Below are 26,569 nucleotides of genomic sequence, written 5' to 3'. Positions count from 1 at the left end.
TTCAAGGTCTTTTTCGTGTTGCTCGATAGTGTGCGTGTGGGGTGTGCCTGCGTGCTTGAGTCAAGTTCATGCGTGCGTTCGTGCATGTGTGTGTGTTCGTGTACGGCATATTTAAAGGATTTAAAAGATTTGGAGAGACTTCATATTTTTGATTTGCCAACTCTTGATTTAATTCAGATGTTCAAGATTTTTAATAAAGTTGACTAGGCCAGAGACATACGTCTCTGACTAGGCCATAGACCTATGTGGAAAGTGAAAAAAAATTCAGTTTTACCGAATATGAAAAGACCAGAAATTATTAATAAGATTTTTATTGAGCAAAGTAAAACCAATTTGAGGGAAAATTTTCTTGTTAACAGAACCGCACCCCTTTGGAATGCACTTGCAACATCTGTTAAAAAAGCACAAAGTGTTAACTCCAAGAATCAGTTGAATGATGATATCCAAATTTATACAAACGAATTTTGATTTTGATGAATGAATTGAATATAAATTATATTTCCTGAATAAGTTTTGCAGACCCAATAAAACAATGGTGTACAAATAGTGATGGGACGATTTATGGACTTTAAAGCCTACTGCATTTGTCTACTAAACTAAAAATAACACTGCTCATTCCCAAGACTCACTGATTAGTACTCAGGTGAATCAAAAATGATTGCATTGTATTCTTGATTATTTCCTGAATCCAAACATTTGTATGAAGTAGCATTTCACTTGCCTCTTCAGTATTTATTCCCTGCTTTTGCTTCAGAAGAGTTATCTGGCTACCAGCTTTTACCAAGTGTTTGTGTGTGGAATTTGACTGCTTGGTTGAGGATCTTTATTATCAGTGTAATTCTAATATTCCCCGTCTCTGCCACACACACACACACACACAAAACCACCAACAACAAAATAATAATAATGAAAGAAAAAAACTCCAGAGGATCCCAAGATTTTCATAAGTTGAAATGGTTTTTATTTGAACTAAAATGATAGTGCATTCACTACTTCCACTTTCGCTCGCACGTATGTTAAAAAAAAAAAAAAAAAGACACTGATAATACCATACAAAAATAAAAGTAATAATACAAAAAAACAGAGAAACGCAATGACACTGATCAATGATGATGCTTAAAATCTTCAGATCTGGCCGTCGTTACATGAATTGACATCATGTAGTAGTGTTTTGCTGAAACCACGTGCAGCTTTGTACAGACTCATTCATTTTTCAAACACTCTCACTTATAAAATAAGCTTCACAACAAAGCTTTATTCTTCAAACAAAGTCCACCCAGTACAGCGGTCAGCGTACAACTTGAAATATTATCAGAAAAAAACAATTCTGCAAGTAAAAAACCTCAGAATGCTGTCTTCTGGGGAAAAAAACTAATATCAGTTTATGGTTAATTGCAAGGGCTTGTCCACAAGTCAAAATAAATGTTTCCTTAACAAGATTAATTGGCTTTTTTTACGATAACTTAGTATTATCATTACTATATGTAGTAGTAGAAAGTAGTTTACCTTTCCAAACCAAAACAAATGACCAGACATGTGGCATAGACAACTCTGATATAAACTTTGTACTTCCATAAAAGGAAAAAAATAACGCTAATAAAAACGGATTCTGCAGGCATTTAGAAATTTAATCCAGTGTGATTCAGCAAGAAAAGAACCTTACTGAGTTACACCCATCCCATCCCAAGTCCCATTTTAGTGTGTATTGATACAGAAGCACACTTTCTTTCTTTCTTTCTTTCTTTATTTGGCGTTTTACGTCGTTTTCAACCACGAAGATTATATCGCGACTGGGGAAAGGGGGAAGATGGGATAGAGCCACTTGTCAATTGTTTCTTGTTCACAAAAGCACTAATCAAAAATTTGCTCCAGGGGCTTGCAACGTAGTACAATATATTACCTTACTGGGAGAATGCAAGTTTCCAGTACAAAGGACTTAACATTTCTTACATACTGCTTGACTAAAATCTTCACAAAAATTGACTATATTCTATACAAGAAACACTCAACAAGGGTAAAAGGAGAAACATAATCCGTTAGTCGCCTCTTACGACATGCTGGGGAGCATCGGGTAAATTCTTTCTCGTCCCATCCAATATGGGACTCCCCCTAACCCGCAGGGGGAACAGAAGCACACAGTGACAACAAAATGTACACACATTTAGTCACGACTCGCATCTAACACCTCAAAACAAGAAACTAAAAAGGCACAATCTTCCCTTTTGAAAATAACCCTTTACAGTTTAGCCATTCATTTCACAGAAATGTCAAGAATATGCAGTTTTTTTCCCCAAGAAATATTTGAGTACAAAATAAAAAGCACACACACACACACTGTCACACACTCTGTCACACACACACACACACACACTGTCTAATACACTTTCACACACACACACACACACACACACATACACACACACACACACACACACACACACACACACACACACACACACACACACACTTCACTCTGATGATAACTCAATTTCACACAAGTACTGTCAGAAATGCAAGCGCCCACGCATAACAAGTTACAGTAGCAATTCCACTAAATTTCATTTCATAACACAGGATAAAAAAAAAAAGTTTAACACATTACAAGCACACATATAGAGCACAACTCGTGAAATCTATCTACAGCCAGTATGAATTTGACAGGGGAAGAAAAGCACACAACACAGTACAAGTATTCATCTATAGGTGGTCAATTTGACTTCAATGAGACAAACAATGCTTTTTAAATAATGGTAGTTATATTACAGAGATTGGAAAAGTTTTATTCTTCTCTTCCCAGTTTTGTCTTCACATACTTGGCAAACACACAGACATGTAGTAAAAGTCATAATACATGATTTACATTGTAATATTGCACTGTCGGATTTTAACGAACTAAAAACAACACCGCACAGACATCCACATTGATGACATAATCATCAACAAAAAACAAACGCACAGACATCCACATTGATGACATAATCATCAACAAAAAACAAACAAAAAACTAAGGAGAGGGAAAATGAAGGGGGCCCAGAAGACAGACAGGTGCAGAAACAGCAGATGCAGAGGACTGGGTAAGCTCCGCAGCCGGTGTTTGGCTGGGGAAGGGGAGGGGGATGAAATTGAGAACAATGACAAGGACCAAAAGCATCAAGTAGCAACCAGCAGCAGAGGCAAGGTGCTAACAAGAATTTAAAATAAAGCAATACTGGGAAACTGGATAAAGAAATAAGGGAAAGAAAGGTCTTCAGCTGAAATCAAGTTAGCAACATTCCCAAAATCTGCTGAAACCATTCCTCCCTTGCTGCTTTAAACTCGTATTCCTAAATCTCTGTTGTTATAGCTCTGTGACAGTATTTCTGCTCTCTGTTAGTGTTAAGTGATTGTGGTAGTGTCTTACTTGGGTCTTTGTGTAGTTTCTCTCTGTCTCTCTCTTTATCTCACACACATACACACACACACACACAAATACACACCCATGCACAAACACACACACACACACTACAGTTAGTTCTTTGAAGTGAAGAGCAAACCATAGATTTACCAAAGTAATCCAAAGAGACTGAGTAAATCACAACCATACCTTGTAACTGCTAGTTAACACATCCACAAAGCTGTCCTTAAACTTAGTCTTAATTACTGAACATTTGCAATGCACAGCACTGTGCCACGATACAGAACACCAGCTGATACTGATAGTGATAGCAAGCATGAGACATTTCTTTCTTTATTTATTTGGTGTTTAACGTCGTTTTCAACCGTTCAAGGTTATATCGCGACGGGGAAAGGGGGGAGATGGGATAGAGCCACTTGTTAATTGTTTCTTGTTCACAAAAGCACTAATAAAAAAAATTGCTCCAGGGGCTTGCAACGTAGTACAATATATGACCTTACTGGGAGAATGCAAGTTTCCAGTACAAAGGACTTAACATTTCTTACATACATGAGACATTTGCAAGACGTGGAACATAACAAACAGTTGAAGGATGACCCCTGTTCCCTCTGTGTTTTGTCTAATACAACATACAGGGAGCCGTGCGTCATTCGTTTCTGACGCTGGTAATGCAGGCTTTTGTTTCTTGTTTTTCATGTACCGATACTCTGATTTTGTTATAACAAATAACATATTTAAATGTTAACAACAGAACCAACAAATAACATTACAAATAGCTATCATTGCACTTTCTTTTAGGCTGACCTGTGCATAGATCTTCATCCTTAGATGCCTAATTTGAACATTTTCCACTCTTCTCAAACCTCTGGCTCTGCTTTTTTTTAAGTTAAAATGTAGCTTAAAATGGGGTTTTTTTTTACAAATAAAATAAAATAAAAAATAAAAGGAGGCAGACAAACACAGAAGGTTAAACAAAGAAAAGAAGAAGAAAAAAAGGTAAAAGTAGCTAGAAATATGCTTTGTACTTAGTCACATTCAGTGATTTACGCACATGAAGACTAGGACATCACACACACACAGCATTGCAATATTGCTACACACACTGTTCTTGCATTATTATTTGTGGATTTCTTCTTAAATTAAAACAAACAAAAAAGGTTGTTATGACAATGACATAGATCTCTCAAACCTGTGTCTAATTTAGTAAGTACTGCAAGCAGGTTTTAAAAATCATAAAAGTCATACTGTAGTACTTAACAACTAACACGCACCAGAAATAATCATATCTGTGTCCGGAGAGAAAAACTATTCAAGATCGATTTGAAGAAGTGTTCACTTGCAAATGTAGTACTAGTACTCAGTAGTAGTTATGCTGGAAGCAGATGAGTTCTGAACAAGCACTGATGACTGATATGTTATGTGTATTCTGTGAAACTGAAAGAGGAATTCACAACTAGCACGAACCAAACTTTTCCATTATAAATCGCTGCTCGAAATCCTCCCTCATAATCAAAATGCATTTGATATAACAGATGAACATATGGGGGGGGGGGGGGGGGGGGGTGTGTGAATGAATCTTACCAGTATTTTCAACTCACTACTAGGACTAACATGCGTTTGTGATACACAATGATGTACACTTAGTTAAAAACTCCTCTTCTGCCGCACACACAATAGTGATAAATCAGTTCAGCTGTGAGTTGCTCTGCATTCTGAAAAGGTCAATTCTCAAGAGGCAACAATCTTTCCTTACTCTAACCCAAACACCTTTTTCTCTTAAAAGCTACCATCTTCTTTAACTGACAATCATTCTAAAGTCTAACAGTAACAGCACCACCCTTTACTCTTTAGCTACCTTAACATTGCATCACTAATTTGCAAATCAAACCTGCTATGACTAGCAATCATCCATCGTTGCGTTATTCTAGTTTTGTCACTTATCTTTCGTCTTCACAGTATTATTGACTGATGCTTCTGCCAATCTTTATCAACAAAAGTTGCAGCTCAAGTTCATTAAAACTCAACGACAAACACTGCTGTGCATATGAATTATCAGAGGCCGTCTTTCGATGTTGAAGGGTGTCACTGACAGTGACAGATGTGTTCAGTAACGCACACATACAAAACCCACAACTTTGCGGCTGTGACATACTGACAATAATGTCTCTTTAGTTTATCATTTTTATGTTCAACTACTTTACAAATTACAACAGTATCTGTTCTTCCGAGACAGAAATGTGACCCTCCACCACGAAATGAGCCGCATGTCACCTCGCGCGGTTCTGCGCTAGGCTTGATATAAGTCCGGAGAGTGTCTGGTAACAGTGTGAGGGTCACCTCAGTCACAGGCTTATAACTCAAACACTTTTTGCTCTTATCTAAAACGGGTTTCACCACTGGATAGAGCATATAAAACTCTTTAGGAAAATGTAAAAATATGAAAATCATGCAAAGGTGACATGCGACTCGTTCCGTGGTGGAGGGTCACAAATGAATATTTGCTGAAATCCTACACAAACCATCATCCTTCATTATTCTGTATGTCTCTCTCTACCTTAAAACTATTGGGCCTGAAACAAAGAAGACAATCAGAAAAGGGTAAAGCGGATGGGAAAACAAAGTCAAAAGGAAGGTGTAGACTCAGATGACATGTCAAACAAGCAGACAGAACGTTTCACATTGGAGAAATTATAAAACAAGTATTAACTTTTCCATTCCAGTCAGCTTTCAGTCACACAGCATTAACACCATTGCACTTGACCATTTGATGGAAGGACTTGTCCTTTACTGTGTAAGAAAGAAAAATAACATATTGTGATTGACTCTTTTCTCAAAACGACACATTGCAGAGCTGCATAAACAGACACCAAACTGCAAAGTTACAGACCAACAATGCTACACCGTAAGCATTGTTCACAGACGCAACCAATCAGAAATTTTTTTGTACTGCCACAGCACTTTTGTCACACAGTGACTTTCAAAAATGAAGATGTTCAAAAGAGCATTACAACAGAAGTTGAAAAGCATTATCTTCTTAATATCCCAAAGGCTTAAAAAGAAAAAAGTGGGGAGCACTTAGAAAGGGGATAGGGTTGTTTAGAAATATGTTGGGTCCTACAAATTTTTCATACACTATTTTCTCTAAATACATGCAACTGTTTTCCACCATCCGAAGCTTGAAGGTGAACAGACGCAGTCATGCAGACTTCTCTCCCGGCACATGAACCCGTCGCACATTGCAGATGTTGACGACGACGCAACATGTAATCCCATAGTGAAGAAAAAGAATGAAAAGGCTTCTGACTCAGTGACTGTGGGGGGAAGGGGAGATGACGAGACACAAAGGTTCAATGGCACAAAACGGTGGTGGCGACTGCTAGGATTGGTACCACAAGTACATTTTCAGAGAGTTTGGAATGGGCAGGTCCTTTATGGAGTGCAGGCGGTTCTTGCCCACTTGTGAGCGCACTGCTCGGCGACATATATCCATCAGCGGCAACGGCTCAGCTGCGCACAAACAATAACAATTGTTAAAGTGAGTAAGTTAGACACAAGCATCTCACAGTCCGCCAATATAAACTACAATCTCAAGCAGGCAGTCACAAATTCACTGAACCTGTACTCAGGACTCATTGCAGTTATTAAAAGTATGCAAATAACCAACACAAACATTAACACTAACAGTAACACAAGTAACAGTAACACAAGTAACACTAACACTAGTAACAGCTGTCGCTTCAGGGGATACAGTCTCACACCAAAGTATTCATAATACATTGATAAAGTCCAACAAATTGAAACAAAAGCTGATTTAACAAATTCCTGAACCCACACAGCTCTGTGTACTGTAATGTCAGCATCCAAGACAGCACGGAAACAAACACTGCTATGTAGTATTTTTTCAAACCGGTACACACATAGTTACATGCATGTAAAAAAAACAAATGCAACCCTGAAAGTAATAGTTTTAATGAGTGAAATTTAATGAGTGAAACTGAAAGTTAAACTTTTTATTTTTTTATCTTTGGATTAGAATAGATGCTTTTGGAAATGTCCTAGCCAGAAGCTATGTAATTAGTTATGTGAATCAAATGGCTTACCTGTCAACAGGAACGAAAGTATTTACATCATTATAATAAAATAAAAAGTCTATAGTACTAGTAATAGTACAAGTTTTACAACACTTTCAGTGTTTCACAGATAATGAGATACTTTTATCGACAGAACAACACACACACACACACACACACAAACACTTCCAGGCATCTATCACAAATAAAGAGCACTGATTCACAGCAAAGCACAACACGAATGTCTTAACTGAACTGTGAACAGCACCAAGCAATGGGAACAAAACCAACGGGAACAAAACCTAAACCAATCTCCACTGATGAAGCTGTGGAAAGAAGCAAGAAAAAGCAACTTACGATCAAGTCCTCCAAGGTATCGCATGGTGATTTCACAGTGTCCCCACACAGCACTGACGATGGGATACACTTTCTTGCCCTTCAGATTACGAAAGGCTACGCCCAGGTACTGGTTCTCCACCATGAAGCTGAGTGTGCCTTCGTCCATGTCCAGAATCACCAGAAAGCTATCCGGGACCACAAAGTTCTCGTCAGAATTCAACACAGTGGGGTAGGTGATTCCCGGCTGGTTCTTCATGTCATGGTAAAGTTTGTTCCGGCCCAGGTCCCAGCCCCACGACTCTTTACTGCTGCCGACCAGCGACTGGTAACCGACACAGTGCAGCGGGGCGTCTGCAGTCCCCACCCCCACCACCGCGTGTGTCCCGCGCTGCCGCGTACTCCACACAATCTCCCACACGTGCAGGCCACGCGTGTAGCCATAGCGGCCCCGGATGCAGTCTGTGCTCTGTGCCACTGGGTGGCGGTGGAAGGTCATGAGGTCCTCATTCTTGACGAAGATGTTGAGGGAGCGGTCGTCGGGGTTCCAGGCGTGCTTGTACTGCACCTCGCGTGGCACTGGGGGCATGTCCAGCAGGGCGTCCAGCCTGGCCGGCTTCTGGTAGTCTGGGTTGTAGGCCGGTTCCCGGGTGATACTCTTGTACGTGGGCTCTCGCGAACTGGAGATGGTTTTGATGCCACCGGAGACCTTCTGCCCCATGCTCATCTCTTGGGGGGCGCCACACCTCGGTGAGAACTGGCACGGTCGGCAGGCAAGCCGAGAGGGGATGTCAAGCAATCGGTGCTGCCAGCTGGCTCCACAAAGTCGTTCTGCTTCAGTTCATTCTCTGCAACCATACACAAAACAGCCCTTCTTGTTAAACTTTTGAACTGTGTCAAATTATCAATCAATGATGCCAGACAAAGGCCTTCCACCTCAGTTCATCCTCTGCAAAGATACCAAACCGTGCTTCCTGTACTGTTTGTACTTTTGTTAAACTCCTGTAACAAAGTCAAGCATTAAAATTTCCAATGCTTGCTTTCCACATACCAACCACTGAACCAGCCACCACTGTCATGTCATGTTAAAAGTCTTTTCTATTGACTGCAAACATTTTCAAAACCTCTGACGCTATGTTTACTCAAAGTCAAACTACATATAATTTACACCAAGGAAAAGTCAGTACTACAGGATTTGCTTAAAGGCACAGTATGCCTCCCGTAAACCATCACAGATACTGTCAGGCTTTTACACACAGTACAAACACCCTTTCGTTTAAACACTCACCGCTTGAGAACATCCTAGGTGCCCTACGTGAAGAGCGAGCAATTTTCAAAGAATTAATTTTGTGGATTGTCTGATCAGACAATCAGACGGCGCGTTTTGGCGCTAGACCTAACTTTTAAAATCTAGATAAATTGACAGCTTGTTACACAAACATTCTTAAATCATAAAAGAATTCTTTTTTCATCAAGACAAGACCAGTACAATTCGAAGTTTTGAAAGTTTGAAAAAAGAAAAGCCCGGAAGCAGGGTCACGCAAGGTTGTAGTTCTCGTAGCAGACGACGGTTATGTTTATCGCCAGTTCCTCTGAAAAGTCAAAAGCCATCGCTAGAGTTCGTGTGAATCGTAGCCGTTTGTTGCGTTTAGATTCAGAGGTACATACTATGCTATTGCAGATAAGCTTACAGCGAATCGCATTGAAATCACAAACTGACGACTACACTGTTAAACAAGAAGAGCAAACGCTCGATCGAGTCACTTTCGCAGTTCTGAATATTATATGAGGCATCAGATGGACAGGAAGAAATTGCTATTCACAACACAATGAGTCACGTTCACATAAAATTTGAGCCCGGTCACTTTTATAGTTTCCGAGAAAAGCCCAACGTTAAGTTGTGTGTTGCCGAACAGAAAAGGCTAGTTATCTCCCTTGTTTTTCTGATAACGTTCGTAAAAGGCTACAGATGTAAATACTTTGATGTAAAGAATAATCCTACAAAGTTTCAATCACATCCGATGAACTTTGTCAAAGATATAAAATGTCTAATTTTTCCTTTGACGCTGACCTGTGACCTTGAAAAAGGTCAAAGGTCAACGAAACCATCGTTAAAGTGTAGAGGTCATTGGAGGTCACGACTAAACAAAATATGAGCCCGATCGCTTTGATAGTTTCCGAGAAAAGTCCAACGTTAAGGTGGTGTCTACGGACGGCCGGCCGGACGGACGGCCGGACAGACTAACACTGACCGATTACATAGAGTCACTTTTTCTCAAGTGACTCAAAAAGGAAACTGGATGTCAGTGGATCACACGGATTCACGATGGCTAGGGGTAAGATAAACCACGCAAAAATGATTTCTTTGAAAATTGCTCGCTCTTTATGGAGGGCACCTAGGATGTTCTCAAGCGGTTAGTGTTTAAATGAAAGGGTGTTTGTACTGTATACATGTACAGTATCTGTGATCTTTCTTTATTTGGTGTTTAACGTCGTTTTCAACCGTTCAAGGTCATATCACGACGGGGAAAGGGGGGGATGGGATAGAGCCACTTGTTAATTGTTTCTTGTTCACAAAAGCACTAATCAACAAGAAGAGCAAACGCTCGATCGAGTCACTTTCGCAGTTCTGAATATTATATGAGGCATCAGATGGACAGGAAGAAATTGCTATTCACAACACAATGAGTCACGTTCACATAAAATTTGAGCCCGGTCACTTTTATAGTTTCCGAGAAAAGCCCAACGTTAAGTTGTGTGTTGCCGAACAGAAAAGGCTAGTTATCTCCCTTGTTTTTCTGATAACGTTCGTAAAAGGCTACAGATGTAAATACTTTGATGTAAAGAATAATCCTACAAAGTTTCAATCACATCCGATGAACTTTGTCAAAGATATAAAATGTCTAATTTTTCCTTTGACGCTGACCTGTGACCTTGAAAAAGGTCAAAGGTCAACGAAACCATCGTTAAAGTGTAGAGGTCATTGGAGGTCACGACTAAACAAAATATGAGCCCGATCGCTTTGATAGTTTCCGAGAAAAGTCCAACGTTAAGGTGGTGTCTACGGACGGCCGGCCGGCCGGACAGACTAACACTGACCGATTACATAGAGTCACTTTTTCTCAAGTGACTCAAAAAATTGCTCCAGGGGCTTGCAACGTAGTACAATATATTACATTACTGGGAGAATGCAAGTTTCCAGTACAAAGGACTTAACATTTCTTACATACTGCTTGACTAAAATCTTTACAAAAATTGACTATATTCTATACAAGAAACACTTAACAAGGGTAAAAGGAGAAAACAGAATCCGTTAGTCACCTCTTACGACATGCTGGGGAGCATCGGGTAAATTCTTCCCCTAACCCGCGGGGGTTAGTATCTGTGATGGTTTACGGGAGGCTTACTGTGCCTTTAAAGGAATACTATTGATCTGACCCAGGGTTTCATTTACTAGTGCACCCTGCGCCATTGGCGCATTAAATCTGAAAATGTCCTATCACAATTTCCTTCAGTGCGTCAAAGGGCGCATTGAGATAACGTACCACTGCGCCACAAAATGTACACTTTACATCGAATTATACACACACACACACACTCACATACTTAGACAAACACACACACACATACATAAATTAACACTATATAGCGGCTAATTCTCAGATGGCACAATATTGCACCATTTTGCATCTTTGATCAAAACGCGTACAGGCCTCTTTGGCGCTTACGGTAATTCTTGCCTTCGACTATGCCCCATTGGAATTTGGTTGAGGGGGACAAATGTCCCATTGCCCTTTTCTCCCAGGTTAAACCCTGTGACCGATTAGAACGAATTCAACGAATCTGTGGAATCCACTGTACGTGTCCCTTAATCTAGATGCACACGGCACGATTTGCTTGAAAACACACTACAAGTGTGGTTATCAATTAATCAATTAATACAAGTAGGGTTATGAGTTAATCAATTAAAAGTTAGTTATTCAGTTAATGCGCTTTGGGCGCTGCCTCTCTCGATCCAGTGTTGGAATAAAAAAAATAGCAAAGCAGCATCGCCTGGCGGGGAGACGATTAGCGCTCTTAATGACGCTACCGCCTAGTAACACAAACAAGCATCGCGTACACAAACAAGTGAAGTAATATAGTTGATGTAACCGAAACAAAATCTCGAGATGAGTACTCTTTCTTTGCCTATTCTAGGACATTCAATTAAGCTATTCAAACTCTTGATATTGCAAAGTGTAGGCAGTCTTCTTGCGCGGTAGCATTATTACTATTGGTGAATCAGAATTATAATGGTAAAACTTTTAAAGCAATACTAAGGCATTTTTTTTCTTAAACTAACAAAATTGTATCACTTTTTGTGGTGTTATAATTTGTGTGACTACGTCATGCTGTCTCATCTTTTCTGCAATTCTAAATCTGTTGCTGACAATGACTTTCAGCTTCATGGTAATTCTAATAAAGTATCACAAACATATGAAACATACAAACAGGATGGGCTATAATATATATGACTGACTGGAGTGTGTATTTGTCAATATTTGTGCTGCAAGGTGACGGATTGCTGTCAACTAAGTTACCAATACTCGGCTGACACTTTCAAGTGAATGGATTAGGCACAGAAGCACTTGTGAAATGATATGTAGTTACACAAATTCTGCAATGATATAAATAAAATGTCAATCACGGAAGTGGCTAAGGCACATGCATCAGCTGTTCAGTCAAACCGATTGTTTCCTGGTGTGATTAAAAAGAGCCAAAAATACCAGCTCTCTGATACTGTAACTCACAACCTTCTCTTGAACCTTCACTCCAAAAGCAGATAGACTGCTAACTTCCAAAGTTCAGAATCAAAAAACAAGAATGGTAGGTAACTTGAACGTTTATCATTGACAACAACAAAAAACAGGTAACGTTTTTAATGTTTTTTTGGTCAATAATATATGTTCTAATTACCTACCATTCTTGGTTTTTACATTTAGTCAAGTTTTGACTAAATGTTTTAACATAGAGGGGGGAATCGAGACGAGGGTCGTGGTGTATGTGTGTGTGTCTGTCTGTGTGTGTGTGTGAAGAGCGATTCAGACTAAACTACTGGACCGATCTTTATGAAATTTTACATGAGAGTTCCTGGGTATGATATCCTCAGATGTTTTTTTCATTTTTATGATAAATGTCTTTGATGACGTCATATCCGGCTTTTCGTGAAAGTTGAGGCGGCACTGTCACGCTCTCATTTTTCAACCAAATTGGTTGAAATTTTGGTCAAGTAATCTCCGACGAAGCCCGGACTTTGGTATTGCATTTCAGCTTGGTGGCTTAAAAATTAATTTATGTCTTTGGTCATTAAAAATCTGAAAATTGTAAAAAAAAAAAAATTGTATAAAAGTTTTTAAAACGATCCAAATTTACGTTCATCTTATTCTCCATCATTTTCTGATTCCAAAAACATATAAATATGTTATATTTGGATTAAAAACAAGCTCTGAAATTTAAAAATATAAAAATTATGATCAAAATTAAATTGTCCAAATCAATTTAAAAACACTTTCATCTTATTCCTTGTCGGTTCCTGATTCCAAAAACATATAGATATGATAATGATATGTTTGGATTGAAAACACGCTCAGAAAGTTAAAACGAAGAGAGGTACAGAAAAGCGTGCTATCCTTCTCAGCGCAACTACTACCCCGCTCTTCTTGTCAATTTCACTGCCTTTGCCATGAGTGGTGGACTGACGATGCTACGAGTATACGGTCTTGCTGCGTTGCATTGCGTTCAGTTTCATTCTGTGAGTTCGACAGCTACTTGACTAAATGTTGTATTTTCGCCTTACGCAACTTGTTTTTACTCTTGTGCCTTCAGTTCAATCAGTGGATATGCCTGATGTTCCATGTCAATCAAAACACCAGCGTAAGCGTAAATTTAAAAAAAAAGTGACTCCTCGCTCCTCATTGTCTCTGTAAACACCCACTTGCAATTAATTGCGACCGGTTTCTTTCCTTCATATAATAAAACGAGTTTTGGGCATTCTTGCACAAAAAGAAGCTTTCAAATTTTAACAAGAAGAGCAAACGCTCGATCGAGTCACTTTCGCAGTTCTGAATATTATATGAGGCGTCAGATGGACAGGAAGAAATTGCTATTCACAACACAATGAGTCACGTTCACATAAAATTTGAGCCCGGTCACTTTTATAGTTTCCGAGAAAAGCCCAACGTTAAGTTGTGTGTTGCCGAACAGAAAAGGCTAGTTATCTCCCTTGTTTTTCTGATAACGTTCGTAAAAGGCTACAGATGTAAATACAGTCGAGACCGGATGTAAGAAAGTCGTCGGGACCCACTTTTTGTCTTTCATACATCCGGTCTTTACTAAATCCGGTTAACCGGATGTATGAAAATATTGTGGATTGACTTTCATACATCCGGCCACGCGTCTGTTACTTGATAAAAGTAGGGTTTTTTTCATATCATTTTTGTATTTATTTGGTTTTTTTATGTTTAAATGTTTTGATACATATCCTTGTTAGAAGAAACGGGTTGTGAATAACAAGTGGAAAAGTATATGTACTTACATACACTGACACAGTCAGGACAACCGATAGAAAGAGCAACTGTTTGTGTAAGGAACTGTTCTGCTTTGCATAAGGCCGTGCACTCTCCGCCCCCCCCCCCCCCCCCCCCCCCCCCCCCGTCCCTGTGTGTGTGTGTGCGCGCGTACGTGCGTGCGCTCGCGCGCACGTGTGTGTGTGTGTGTGTGTGTTTGTGTGTGGCTCAACTGTCTTGTGTGTGTTCCCTCCACAACCCTTTTGCGCTTTTGACAATGTTTTTGGTCGTGGAAGCTTTGTAATGACCGTTGGCGTAGCAAATAACATTTTCTGATCTCTATCTCTCTCTCTCTCTCTCTCTCTCTCTCTCTCTCTCTCTCTCTCTCTCTCTCTCTCTCTCTCTCTCTCTCTCTCTCTCTCTCTCTCTCTCTCTCTCTCTCTCTCTCTCTCTCTCTCTCTCTCTCTCTCTCTCTCTCTCTCTCTCTCTCTCTCTCTCTCTCTCTCTCTCTCTCTCTCTCTCTCTCTCTCTCTCTCTCTCTCTCTCTCTCTCTCTCTCTCTCTCTCTCTCTCTCTCTCTCTCTCTCTCTCTCTCTCTCTCTCTCTCTCTCTCTCTCTCTCTCTCTCTCTCTCTCTCTCTCTCTCTCTCTCTCTCTCTCTCTCTCTCTCTCTCTCTCTCTCTCTCTCTCTCTCTCTCTCTCTCTCTCTCCAAAACGCACACATTTATAACACACACACATACAAACACACACACACACGCGCGCGCACTGAATACAAAAAAGTGAGTTAAACTTAAAACCAGTTTAATGGATTAAAACAACAACATAAAAAAAAACCTGAGTCACACCCACGACCAATGCCTCTGGTTCTAATTGTACAAAAAAATGCCTTCCTGGGCTATTATGGCTCTTCAGTCATGACAAATTTATAACAGGCTAAAATGACTGAATAGACAAACAAAACAGATTATTAATGGAGTTAAACATAAAATCAGTTTAATGGATAAAATCAACAACAACAACAAGAACATAAAAACAACAAGAACATAAAAACAACAACATAAAATACAACAACATAAAATACAACAACATAAAATACAACAACATACAACAAAACAAAAACAAACAAAAAAACATAAAAAGATAACAACTGATTCACATCCATGACCAATGTCTCTGGTTATAAATCTAACAAAAATGCCTTCTGGGCTTTTATGGGTCTTCGTGACGAATTTGTAACAGGTTAAAAAAAATGATTGAATGGAGAAACAAATTAAACAGAACAACTCGTTGACAGCTATAGAATCTGGATAAAAATCAGTTGGTGGGGAAGTTTTCAGGGCATCCTCATTTAGACTACCTTTGTGGACACCACCCGCTCAAAATGGCCACAGAGATTTCGGAGGTAAATGTTCTCCTCGGATCTGTCTACCCCATTTATCGGGAAAAGGGGTGAAGGGAAATTACTCTTACCACACTTTGGTGACTTGGGTCTACTTTCATTTTCTTACAACCGGTCTTGCAACAACGCATTTGTGCTGCTCGGGACCAGAGATTTGCTTTCATACAACCGGACTTTTATACATCCGATTTTCATACAACCGGAAAATTCTAAGTAATAACAAAGAGTAGCTTCTGCCGGGACCCTGCCTACCCCTTTCATACATCCAGACTTTCATACATCCGGTGTTTTATACATCCGGTCTATACTGTACTTTGATGTAAAGAATAATCCTACAAAGTTTCAATCACATCCGATGAACTTTGTCAAAGATATAAAATGTCTAATTTTTCCTTTGACGCTGACCTGTGACCTTGAAAAAGGTCAAAGGTCAACGAAACCATCGTTAAAGTGTAGAGGTCATTGGAGGTCACGACTAAACAAAATATGAGCCCGATCGCTTTGATAGTTTCCGAGAAAAGTCCAACGTTAAGGTGGTGTCTACGGACGGCCGGCCGGACGGCCGGCCGGACAGACTAACACTGACCGATTACATAGAGTCACTTTTTCTCAAGTGACTCAAAAACCAGAGGGAACTCTGGGTTTTGTTTGTTTGTTTGTTTGTTTATTTGTTGCTTAACGTCCAGCCGACTACACAGAGCCATATCAGGACGAGGAAGGGGGGGATGAAGGGGGCCACTTGTCAAGCGATTCCTGTTTACAAATGCACTAACCCATTACTTGTGTCCCAGCAGGCTTTAGTAAAACTAAATTAATACCTACTGGAAGATTACCAGTTTCCAGTATGTTAAAATAGGCTTAACCTATCTACTGCTGGACTTACATCAGAACACTAACAGATTAAACTATACATGAATCGCGAGACAAGCGGCAAGAGAAGAGATTTTTGGAAAAAATACAGGTGAATGAGCAAGAAGGCAGAAAAAAGAAAAGAATTCATGAAGAAAAAGAGAGCATGACAGGAAAGAGGAACCAAAAATCTACCTAACAGCAAACAAGAAAGCTCCTGCGGTTCCAAAAACAGGAGGGGCCTTTAATTTCATAACCGCAGTGCCCCACTGCGGGAGGAACTCTGGGTAGGGAAATCTTTTTTGTAAAACTAGATCAGTTTCCTTAAGTATTTGGTCGATGTGTTGGGGTGCACGGAGTGCCAACATTACCATGTTCAGGCTTGATGTCAGCCCTATTCGATTTTGCAAACTTTCCAAACTGATACAAAGTGAATGGGAGAATAAAGGCAGTCGTCAAGGAAACACACTTTGAACAGTGAGACCAACAGAGTGTAGAGCATACACGAACGGAGCTGCTCGGGAACCAACGAGTCGTTTACAGACCCTCCATGCTTGGGACTCAGAACTTAAACTCTCAAAATAAAAATGTACCTTTTTGCCTCAAAAGACAGTTAGCCCCATTAGCGTTGTGACTGAGATCAAATCCTGCAGCAAGCAAAGAAATATTTTGTTGTTGTAACCATTCAATTCTTCTTTTCTTTTTCTAAACCCTTAATATAAGTATAACCAGCATTTTTATCACGGAACTGTAGTATTAGTAACTAAATCATTCATCTTAAATCTTAGAAGTTCTGTAACATGCAACAAGGTTTGCAGGATTGTAACAGTAACTTCCCTTGAACAGTTTCCCAGAATTCCCTATTCTATTTTTAGTAAGATCAACTCACAAAAAACCTCAAAGGGTGCATGTATCACCTTATGCATCGACTGAAGGCAATGATTAATATTTACTTGTAGAGGATCCACTCGTGAATGTAATCACTGTGTTAATCACTTAATGACCTCATTTTATTTTCAAAATTCAATTGTTGCCATGACAGAATGATTTGTTTTTGTAAGACCCTGAATTCCTTTGACTCCAATAGCCTGGATTCACATTGATATCAACAATAAACTTATAAAGAGATGCCAGTTTCGCATGTTTGCTGGAGGCTGCAGTGCCTTGCTCCCTGGGTAGGGAAGGCCTGCTGCTGACACGTGACACGGAACATTACAAAGAACCGTGTCTTAAGAACAGTCGACCGGTGCCTTTTCCGCGGTGCAATAAATTGCACAAACTCACATACAAAATGTACCTGAAAGATTTGTTTACGATTTCCAAAGGAAAAACAATATTTTAGTGAGACAGGTATGGGCTTGTCAGACATAATGTTACCTTTCATTTTAGCTGGTTCGGAAGCTTTGAAGACTTACTTGCACTGACTCGGTTCACAGTTCACGTGTTTGTGTGAAACGTCTTCATCATCAGCAGTGAGAATCAATTTAAAGACCCATGACTGATACAAATCTGAATTGTAAATGGGGCTTGTTTCTAACATCATACTATAGTCAGCGATTTCAGTTTAAGTCGATAAGGATTGACAGTAAAGTGCTGTTCACATGGCAGACTTGCAACCAACTTTCCCCCAACTTTGAATCGATTTTAGTCGGTGGCAAGTCAAATTAAAATCGCTGCCCATGTGAACAGCACAAACGTGCAAACTAGTTTTAAGCGGCGATTCTCGCTAGACCATACCATTCAGGATTGTCCGGTCGTCTTCGTTCTTTTCCGGAGAAGGGAAATGACTGCATTAGCCTGGGTTGGCTAGAGCTTACAAATCAGTAAGCGCGAAAAGAAAAGTCTGCGCAAAATCTTTGACAAGTCACGGCCGAGTTGAGCAGTGCTCAGCCGAGTTTTGGAGTCGCTGCTGAATCTATCTGTATCTGTATCTGTCTGTTACGCTGCACTTGTAGAACAAGTCATCCAGATGTCTGGCATTGTTGCAGCGGAGTGGGGGTGCGCAGCTAGTTCTTTATCGTCGTCTGGCTACTGCCAGCGCCGACTTGAAGCTCTCGGTCGATGCCGAGGTTACAGTTTCTTCATCTAATTGGTTCCAGGCCACTACAGTCTTTGGAAAAAACGAATGTCTGTATTGCTCAGTGTTACAGCGTGGCACAGTGAAGCATCTGCTATTGTTCCTGATGTAGTTGTCTACTGGATTCGAGGTGCTATAGTCTCTGGAAGATTGACGTGGACGAATGAGGCGTCCTGGTTTTTGAGGGGTCAGGAACTTGTCAGGCGGGATTGCCGGCACCAGCCCCTCAGCCACTTTGTAGAAGGAGGTTAGACGCAGGTGTTCGCGACGTTCCTGGAGGGTTGGTAGTTGGAGCTTGTGTAGGAGCCCAGTGACGAAGCCAGGAGTCGTGGTTCTGTAGTCACCAGAGATGAAGCGGGATGCGTTCCGCTGTATGCGCTCCAATCTCTCGACGTCCTGCTTAAGGTATGGGTCCCAGATGGTGGCACCATACTCAAGAAGAGGGCGGATGAGGGCAAGGTAGGCGTTGTGCCTGCAGTTTGATGGGCAGTGGCGCAGGTTGCGGCGGAGGAATCCGAGGGTGCTGTTAGCTTTCTTAGTGATGTAGTTGATGTGGGTGGACCACTTCAGGTCGTTCGAGAACTGAATGCCAAGGTAGGGGTTCGTGGGTACACTCTTGAGGATGGTGCTGTCTAGGGAATAGAGGTAGGAGGAAGGGGTTTTCCGTGCTAGAGTCATGACGTAGCATTTTGTAGCGTTGAAGCGCATGCCCCATCTCTCTGCCCAGGATTCAAGGCTCTTCAGGTCTTCCTGGAGGGCGATGTGGTCGCTGAAGTCAACGATCTCCCTGTAGAGGAGGCAGTCATCTGCGAAGAGGCGCACTTGGGACTTGACTGCATCCGGGAGGTCGTTGATGTGGCAAAGGAAGAGAAGAGGCCCTAACACGGTGCCTTGCGGGACTCCAGAGTCGACAGTGGTTGGGGCGGAGGTCGTGCCTTCCACAACTACCTGCATGGTACGTTGGGTGAGGAAGGTCTGGAGCCAGGCGAGTATGGAGCCGGAGATTCCGTAGCTGTTGAGTTTGTGGAGGAGACGATCATGGGGTACCGTATCGAAGGCTTTGGAAAAATCCAAGATGGCCATGTCGACTTGGCGCCCCCGGTCGTATGAGGATAGCAGGTCTTCTGTTGTTGTCAGGAGCTGGGTCTCTGTGGAATAGCCGGATCGGAAGCCATGATTTAGATTTGTCAGAATGTTGTTGGTTTCAAGGTGGGATAGGATGTGACGGCTAATGATGTGCTCCAGCATCTTACAGGGGACAGACGTGAGTGAAATGGGGCGGTAGTTGGCTGGGCAGTGACGGTCGCCTTTCTTGAACGCGCACGCGACGTTGGCACTGAGCCAATCTTGTGGGAGGCGCCCAGAATCTAATGAGAGCTGGTAGATGACGGACAGGGATGGTGCTATTTGGTGGGCTAGGGTCTTAAGGACGATGTTGGGGATGTTGTCGGGACCAGAGGCTTTGTTGGGTTTGATGTTTTGAAGGAGTTTGGCGACACCGGCTGTGGTGATACTGATGGGCTGTATGGTGGCAGTTGGTGGTAGAAGATTTGGCAGCGTGCTGCTGGTACTCTTGGTGAAGACAGACTTGAACTGTTTTAAAAGAAGGTCAGCTTTGGTCTGGCTATCACTGTGGAGTCTACCGTCTTCTTTTAGCGGGGCCACACCTGTCGAGTCTTGCTTTTTCGCCTTGATGAAGCGCCAGAAGGGTTTGGAGTCGTTCTGGTCTAGTCCCTCTTGGATGGTGCCATTGATGTACTGCCACTCGGCACGCCGGAGCTCTCGTCTGCAGTATTTCTGGTAGTTCCTGTAGGGGGACCAGCTCTTCGTAGCCCTTGCACGCTTTAGCAGTTTCTTCTTGCGCTTGAGCATCCTCCTGATGGAAGCGTTGAGCCAAGGCAAGTTCTGGGGTCGCCGCAGTGTGAAGGACGGGATGTTTTTCTCCATGGAGCTAACGAGGAGGCTCTTGAACGTTTCCCAGAGGGTGTTGACGTCCTTGCCTGCCTTGTATTCCTCTTCGACTGTGCTGGCTGCATCGTCCATGTCCTTCTTCATGTTGTCCCAGTTGGCCTAATTTGTCGCTGGGTTTAGGGATGAATGCACAAAATCAAAAACCTCTAAACTTGAAGATGTTTGGTTGTATCACTCTTGCTAGGGGGTCTACAAAAACAAGTGGTAAACAAATTTCAAGAAGGGTTTTAGAAGCCTCTCCTTGCTTAAACAAAAACTTAAAATTGGAACTGCACAAAATTAAAAAATCTTGTAAATTTTAAGGTTTTTGTAACCAACCAGCTGAAAATAAATTTTAGCAATTCAAGGTGCTATTTTAGCCTCTCCTGGCTTTAAAACTTAAAGGCACAGTAAGCCTCCTGTAAACCATCACAGATACTCTCAGGCTTTTTACACACAGTACAAACACCCTTTCATTTAAACACTCACCACTTGAGAACATCCTAGGTGCCCTCCGTAAAGAGTGAGCAATTTTCAAAGAATTTATCTTTGCATGGTTTATCTTACCCCTGAGCCATTGCGAACCCGTGTGGTCCAGTTTTCTTTTTTCACAATGTAGTCGTCAGTTTGTGGTTTTAAATGCGACCCGCTGTAAGCTCTTCTGCAAATTGCAATAGCACGTTATTGTGTACCCCTGATTCTAAACGCAACAAACGGCTGCGATTCACACGAACTAGACCGCTGCGGTGGCAGTCGACTGTTCAGAGGAACGGGCGCTAGGCACAACCGTCGTCTGCTACGACAAAGGCAGTTTGCGTGACACGTTTCCGGGCTTTTCTTTTTTTAATCTTTCAAAACTTCGAATTGTACTGATCTTGTCTTGATGAAAAATGAATTCTTTTATGATTTAAGAATGTTTGTGTAACAAACTGTCAATTTATTATCTAGATTTTAAAAGTTAGTTCTAGCGCCAAGATGAGGCGCCTGATTTGCTGATCAGACTGCCACGAAAATAAATTCTTTGAAAATTGCTCGCTCTTTAGGAGGGCACCTAGGATGTTCTCAAGCGGTGAGTGTTTAAACGAAAAGTTGTTTGTACTGTGTGTAAAAGCATGACTGTATCTGTGATGGTTTATGGGAGGCTTACTGTGGCTGTGCCTTTAAAACAGCACACACACATTTTTTTTCTTTTTGGAGTGGGGGGGGGGGTGAATGCACAAATCAAAAGGTGTTTGGTTGCATTACTCTTTTTAGGGGGTCTTCAAAAACAAGTGGTAAACAAATTTCAAGAAGGGTTTTAGAAGCCTCTTCTTGCTCAAAGAGTCAAACAAAAACTTAAAATTGGAGCTGCACAAAATTAAAAAATCTTGTAAACTTTAAGGTATTTCATCACCTAGTTTTGTCTTTGATTTAAAAAATGCTTACCACATTTGAAGGAAAATTGCCATGCTAACAAAAAGTTAGGCAAACACAGGAAATAACAGTCACCTCCCTTGTATTACACATTTTTACTTGTACCTTATGATTTTATCATTGCAGGTGGTATATTCTCAAATTGTTGTTGAACCATAGCTTGAACCAAATGAGACACAAATTTCAAGTCAGTTTCTTTCAATTGAACACCTTCAAAAGGGCTAACTGCTCAGGTTAAAAAAGAAGAAGGTTTAGTCAAAAACAGAAACCCCCGGAGTTATATCCCTTGCTAATGCTATACAAAGATGCTGTTTTTCAATTCATCATTTCAGGAGTTATATTCTAAAATGATTGTTGAATCATAGCTTGAATTAAAAGAGAAATATGTTTCAATTAAGTTTGTCTCACTTGCTAACTTTCTTAAGGACTCAATGTATCAGAAGCTAAATACCACTGGTTCATAGATCAGGAATGCATTGCAAGTTTTCTGTACCACACCACTGAAGGTCTCTGAATCCCTGCAAGAAGGGTATATAAAGATGTGGGTGGGTTAAGTTTTCAAAACTAAAAGGCGGACAAACACTCAAGTCCTTAATGGCAAAAAACTGTTGGACTTTTAATATCAATTTTACTACTAGATGCCACAAAATGACATGACATTGCTGCCCCTACATGTCACTAAAACCTTATTGAGATCGATCTGGGACATGGTGAAAGGTGGCCGACTGTGATAAATTGGCTGTAGGTGTGCTATTCTATTGGACTGTGCATTAGATTAACTATCCAAAAGCAGATGAGGAATTCTTTGTCCTGAAAAAATTCTGTTAAATGTAAGCTTACTAATAGTAATACTGCATATTACTGCAGCTAAACAGTTCAGTTGTCAATTGAATGACTCGATGAGTGTACTGAAAATGTGAAGCTTATTCATTCAATTTCAAAGGAAATGTAAATACACAACCATAAGTAACACACATAAAGCAATGATATGGTGGTTATAGACGTATACATCAAAAACTAATTAACCCTGTTTCAGATCCCTTGAAACTGTGTACAAACTACAATTCAAAACTGACCAAGCACTCAACCCATATGAATTATGAATATAAGCCTGTTGACACCCTCTGTCAGTGTCACACTTTCAAACATGCTAGTACAATATGTGAACCTCAACCTCCCCTCCCTTTATCCCAAACAGTGTTTTGGGGAACTTCACATCCCAGTCAAGACAAAGACTGTCAGCGCAGTCTGTACTTCTCGCGGGTTAGGCACAGCTGTGTCAGGCCACAGTCCCAGGCAAATGACCTACATTTCGGCTTGTTAAAAAACATACAAATGTCCTCAGGGCAACCGAATGATCAAAGCAGGATATCGGTGTCAAATAAGAACTGAAAACAAAGTGGCAGTGACTTATATGACATCGATACACAGTGCGGGAGACAATTTCGAAGCCCGAATAGTCCAGTCACAGTTTATCAGACGCGAGTAGACAAAACCACATTTTCATATTTGTGGTCTTCACAAAATAAAGAAAAACTGCGCCTCACAATTTCTTAACTCTTATAGCTACATGAAAACTATTGCTTTGTTTCTGGCTAGCGTCTGCCGCCACATGTCGCACTCGTTTCATTGTCTCGAAGCCATCAACAACAAAGATCGAACACAGTCAAGCACAACACGGCAAACGTTTGCGTCAAAATGCTAAATCTTTCCGCCTGTAAAAAGCTACTACTTACCACTAGAGCTTTCTGTTCGATGATATCAGCTCGAAGTGAAACTACAGAAACGAAAGAAGCCATAAACAAATCGGCACACCCGACCAAAGCAGAGCATAAAATAATTCTTTGTGACTCACATCCTACTATGGTCTCGGGCCATTATGGGTCCTAAGATGGCGGTGGATTATGTGTATCACGTGACCACCAAAGCGCTATACGTCAGAACGGCAATCTGTCGTGTCGACTGCTCTTTGTCCAGTCATGCAAATGACGGCTCAAATTGTAAACAGAGAATCGATCACAGTTTTTACCTTATTCTGTGTTTCCAAAATGATGTAAAGAAAGATTTCTGAATTTATACAGATGCTTTTTTGTATTTTTTTGTAGGCCTGTCTTGTTTACGAAAGGGACAGGAGCTTGTGAAGTCCTTTCGCGCAGCCGCACATCGGCCAGCGACCACACAATGAAAATGAAAGTAGACAAAGCACACAGACTGGAACTAGGCACGTCTGATTATGCCTAACAGTACTTTTGTCTTTGCATGTGATAATAAAATTAAACATGAGTGAATGTCTTGCGAAGAGGCAACAGAACTTATAAGTATATGCACAAAAGTACACCACACTCACTGAGTAAACAAACTATCTGCCACAGGCGTATGAAGTCACAGTGTTGTTTGTGTTTGTTTTTTAACTAACGTATAACATGAACAAAATCATGTTCGAAAGCATATTTCTTCTCAAGGCCGACAACTTTTTAAAATTATGTTTGACTTTCTAGTTGCATGAGATACGGAAACTATTTCAAGATCTTTCTGAGATAAACCGTTGGTGCTGTTAGTTCGACTCGGCCGATGACACTCCTATATGACTCTGAACATGTACGTTGACCTGCATTTCATCTCAACACGCAAAGAATATATTATACGTTGTATTAAATAAGTCTAAGTTTTATCTGTAACTGAGTCTGAATATAGTTCTTGTCAACAACAGCTGCAGACTTCGACATTTCATACGCGTGACTCCACTGTGCTGTCTGACAGCTGAAGTTGTCTCAAGTTATGCGCAGAACTGAGGTGCGACTGAGTTGACCAAAAGAACTGAAAGAACGAGGTGCGCATGGCACAGTATATTCTTTACTACAAATCCTTGCATGATTATTCACTATCATCATGACTCGTCGGTCTAATACTCAATCGTCCTTTCAGTCAGTGCTGAAGTTGAGTATAGCTTATAAATGCTGTCATGCTCGCGGTGTAAATTCGACTATCCAATAAACCTGTAGTTTTCATGGGTAGATTGGTTGGTTGCTTGCCGTGGGATTGTGCTGATATGAGCCGATCGGACGGTGTACTTTTTTTCGTTAGCCGTGTTCAAGTTGCCATGCTGAACCGAAGTTTTTCAACCCATGCTATAGTAACCGGCCGCGCCGTTCAGCCTTACCAGTGCGGTTCAAGCAGCATAGGCCTGTGCTGAGGATTTACCCCCCCCCCCCCCCCCCCCCCCCTTCCCCCCTTATGACTGCAGCCGCGTCACCATAAAGTGACGTCACTAATCGCTTTTGACTCGAGAAACTGCAGTGACGTAATGTGATGCTTGCAGACACATTGCAGATTCTGCCTCCACGCTTTGCTGACTTCATCAGTCAAATACTCGCCGCTAGGGACAATGTCATCATTAACACCTTCTCCAAGGTCTCTCCGTGTGCGACCATCCGTGTCGTGCACGCTCAGGTACTTTGCTGGACCGCTCAGTCGTGGCTCTCACACCTTTGACTGTAATGCATAATTGACTTGCTATACCAGACAAGTTAACACCTAGTTGTTGAGTACTTATAGGTTAGAATTAGAAGTGAGCATCCTTTATTGCTGGACCGTTCGTGGCTCTCACACCTTTGACTGTAATGCGTAATTGACTTGCTATACAGACAAGTTAACACCTAGTTGTTGAGTACTTAGGTTAGAAGTGAGCATCCTTTATTGCTGGACCGTTCGTGGCTCTCACACCTTTGACTGTAAATTGTAATGCGTAATTGACTTGCCATACAGACCAGTTAACACCTAGTTGTTGAGTACTTAAGTTGTTTGCTACTAAGAAAAAGAAATTGCTAAAGAATATTTTGGACTTTATTAATAGAATTTGTAACAGCTTTTCATAACTTTTTTTATTTTTTTTTATTTTTTATTTTTATTTATTATATTAGCATATATCATGATTGTATTGATTGTATTTATTGTTCAAAATGCCCCCATGGGTTATGGACCAATAAAAACTTGAACTTGGTTAGAAGTGAGCATCCTTTAGTGAAGGCCGCAACTAGGGACGCACATATATGCTTGGCCGGCCAAGGCGATGACTTTTGTGCCATGTCACTGACGACGATGATGACACTGACAGACAGAGCCCTGCTTCGTGCGTAATTGAACACCTGAGTGAGAATGCATGCACTCAGGGACAAATGGAACCCCGGCAACGCATAGAGAGATGCATTATTTGAATATATTTGAATTTGGTTGTGTGGTGTTTCTTGGGTTTTTGTTTCCTTCTTCTTCTTCTTCTTCTTCTTCTTCTTCTTCTTTTTTTTATTTTTTTTAGGGGGGGGGGGGGGGGGATGTCAACTTGATTTCATCTCATTCTATTTGATTTGATTTGATTTCGTTTTGTTTAGTAAACCTCCATTTAGGCCCACCTAGCATGAATTGGAGCAGGTCAGTGATGCTGTCATGGATGGATCACGAAAATCACTCCTCTGTGCAATACCGTGTCGCCGAGTCTCATCCACGCTTGACCGGTCATCCAAAATCAGCTGCTCTCACTG

General features: G+C 41.1%; 1 protein-coding gene and 1 long non-coding RNA gene across 3 annotated transcripts in view; both read right to left on the bottom strand.

Moving 5' to 3' along the window:
- Nucleotides 1-26,569, bottom strand: part of LOC138978690 (uncharacterized) — a 422,724-nt gene that overhangs the window by 119,665 nt on the left and 276,490 nt on the right. The window lies entirely within an intron of this gene.
- Nucleotides 1,236-23,932, bottom strand: LOC138978684 (SPRY domain-containing SOCS box protein 1-like). 2 transcript variants are annotated; one of them, XM_070351476.1, is made up of 3 exons: nt 23,890-23,932; nt 7,822-8,648; nt 1,236-6,901 (listed from the first exon to the last, which is right to left on the bottom strand). In XM_070351476.1, exons 2-3 carry the CDS (start codon nt 8,525-8,527, stop codon nt 6,771-6,773), a joined length of 837 nt encoding a protein of 278 aa, XP_070207577.1. In that variant the 5' UTR covers nt 8,528-8,648; nt 23,890-23,932; the 3' UTR covers nt 1,236-6,770. The 2 variants fall into 2 exon arrangements, with proteins under 2 accessions (XP_070207577.1, XP_070207576.1); XM_070351475.1 differs by having other exon boundaries at nt 23,771-23,926.

The sequence above is a fragment of the Littorina saxatilis genome, linkage group LG10 (genome assembly GCF_037325665.1).
Source record: "Littorina saxatilis isolate snail1 linkage group LG10, US_GU_Lsax_2.0, whole genome shotgun sequence".
Classification (NCBI taxonomy): Eukaryota; Metazoa; Mollusca; class Gastropoda; order Littorinimorpha; family Littorinidae; genus Littorina; species Littorina saxatilis.
Note: the sequence above shows the minus strand (reverse complement) of the source record. Positions and strands in the feature narration are given on the sequence as shown.

Excerpts from the sequence above, each read along its gene's own strand:
- LOC138978684 (XM_070351476.1), bottom strand. The coding sequence starts at position 8,527 with ATGAGCATGGGGCAGAAGGTCTCCGGTGGCATCAAAACCATCTCCAGT. Across the intron at positions 6,902-7,821 it reads ATACCTTGGAGGACTTGATC|CTGAGCCGTTGCCGCTGATG; the intron begins GTAAGTTGCTTT and ends GTTTGTGCGCAG.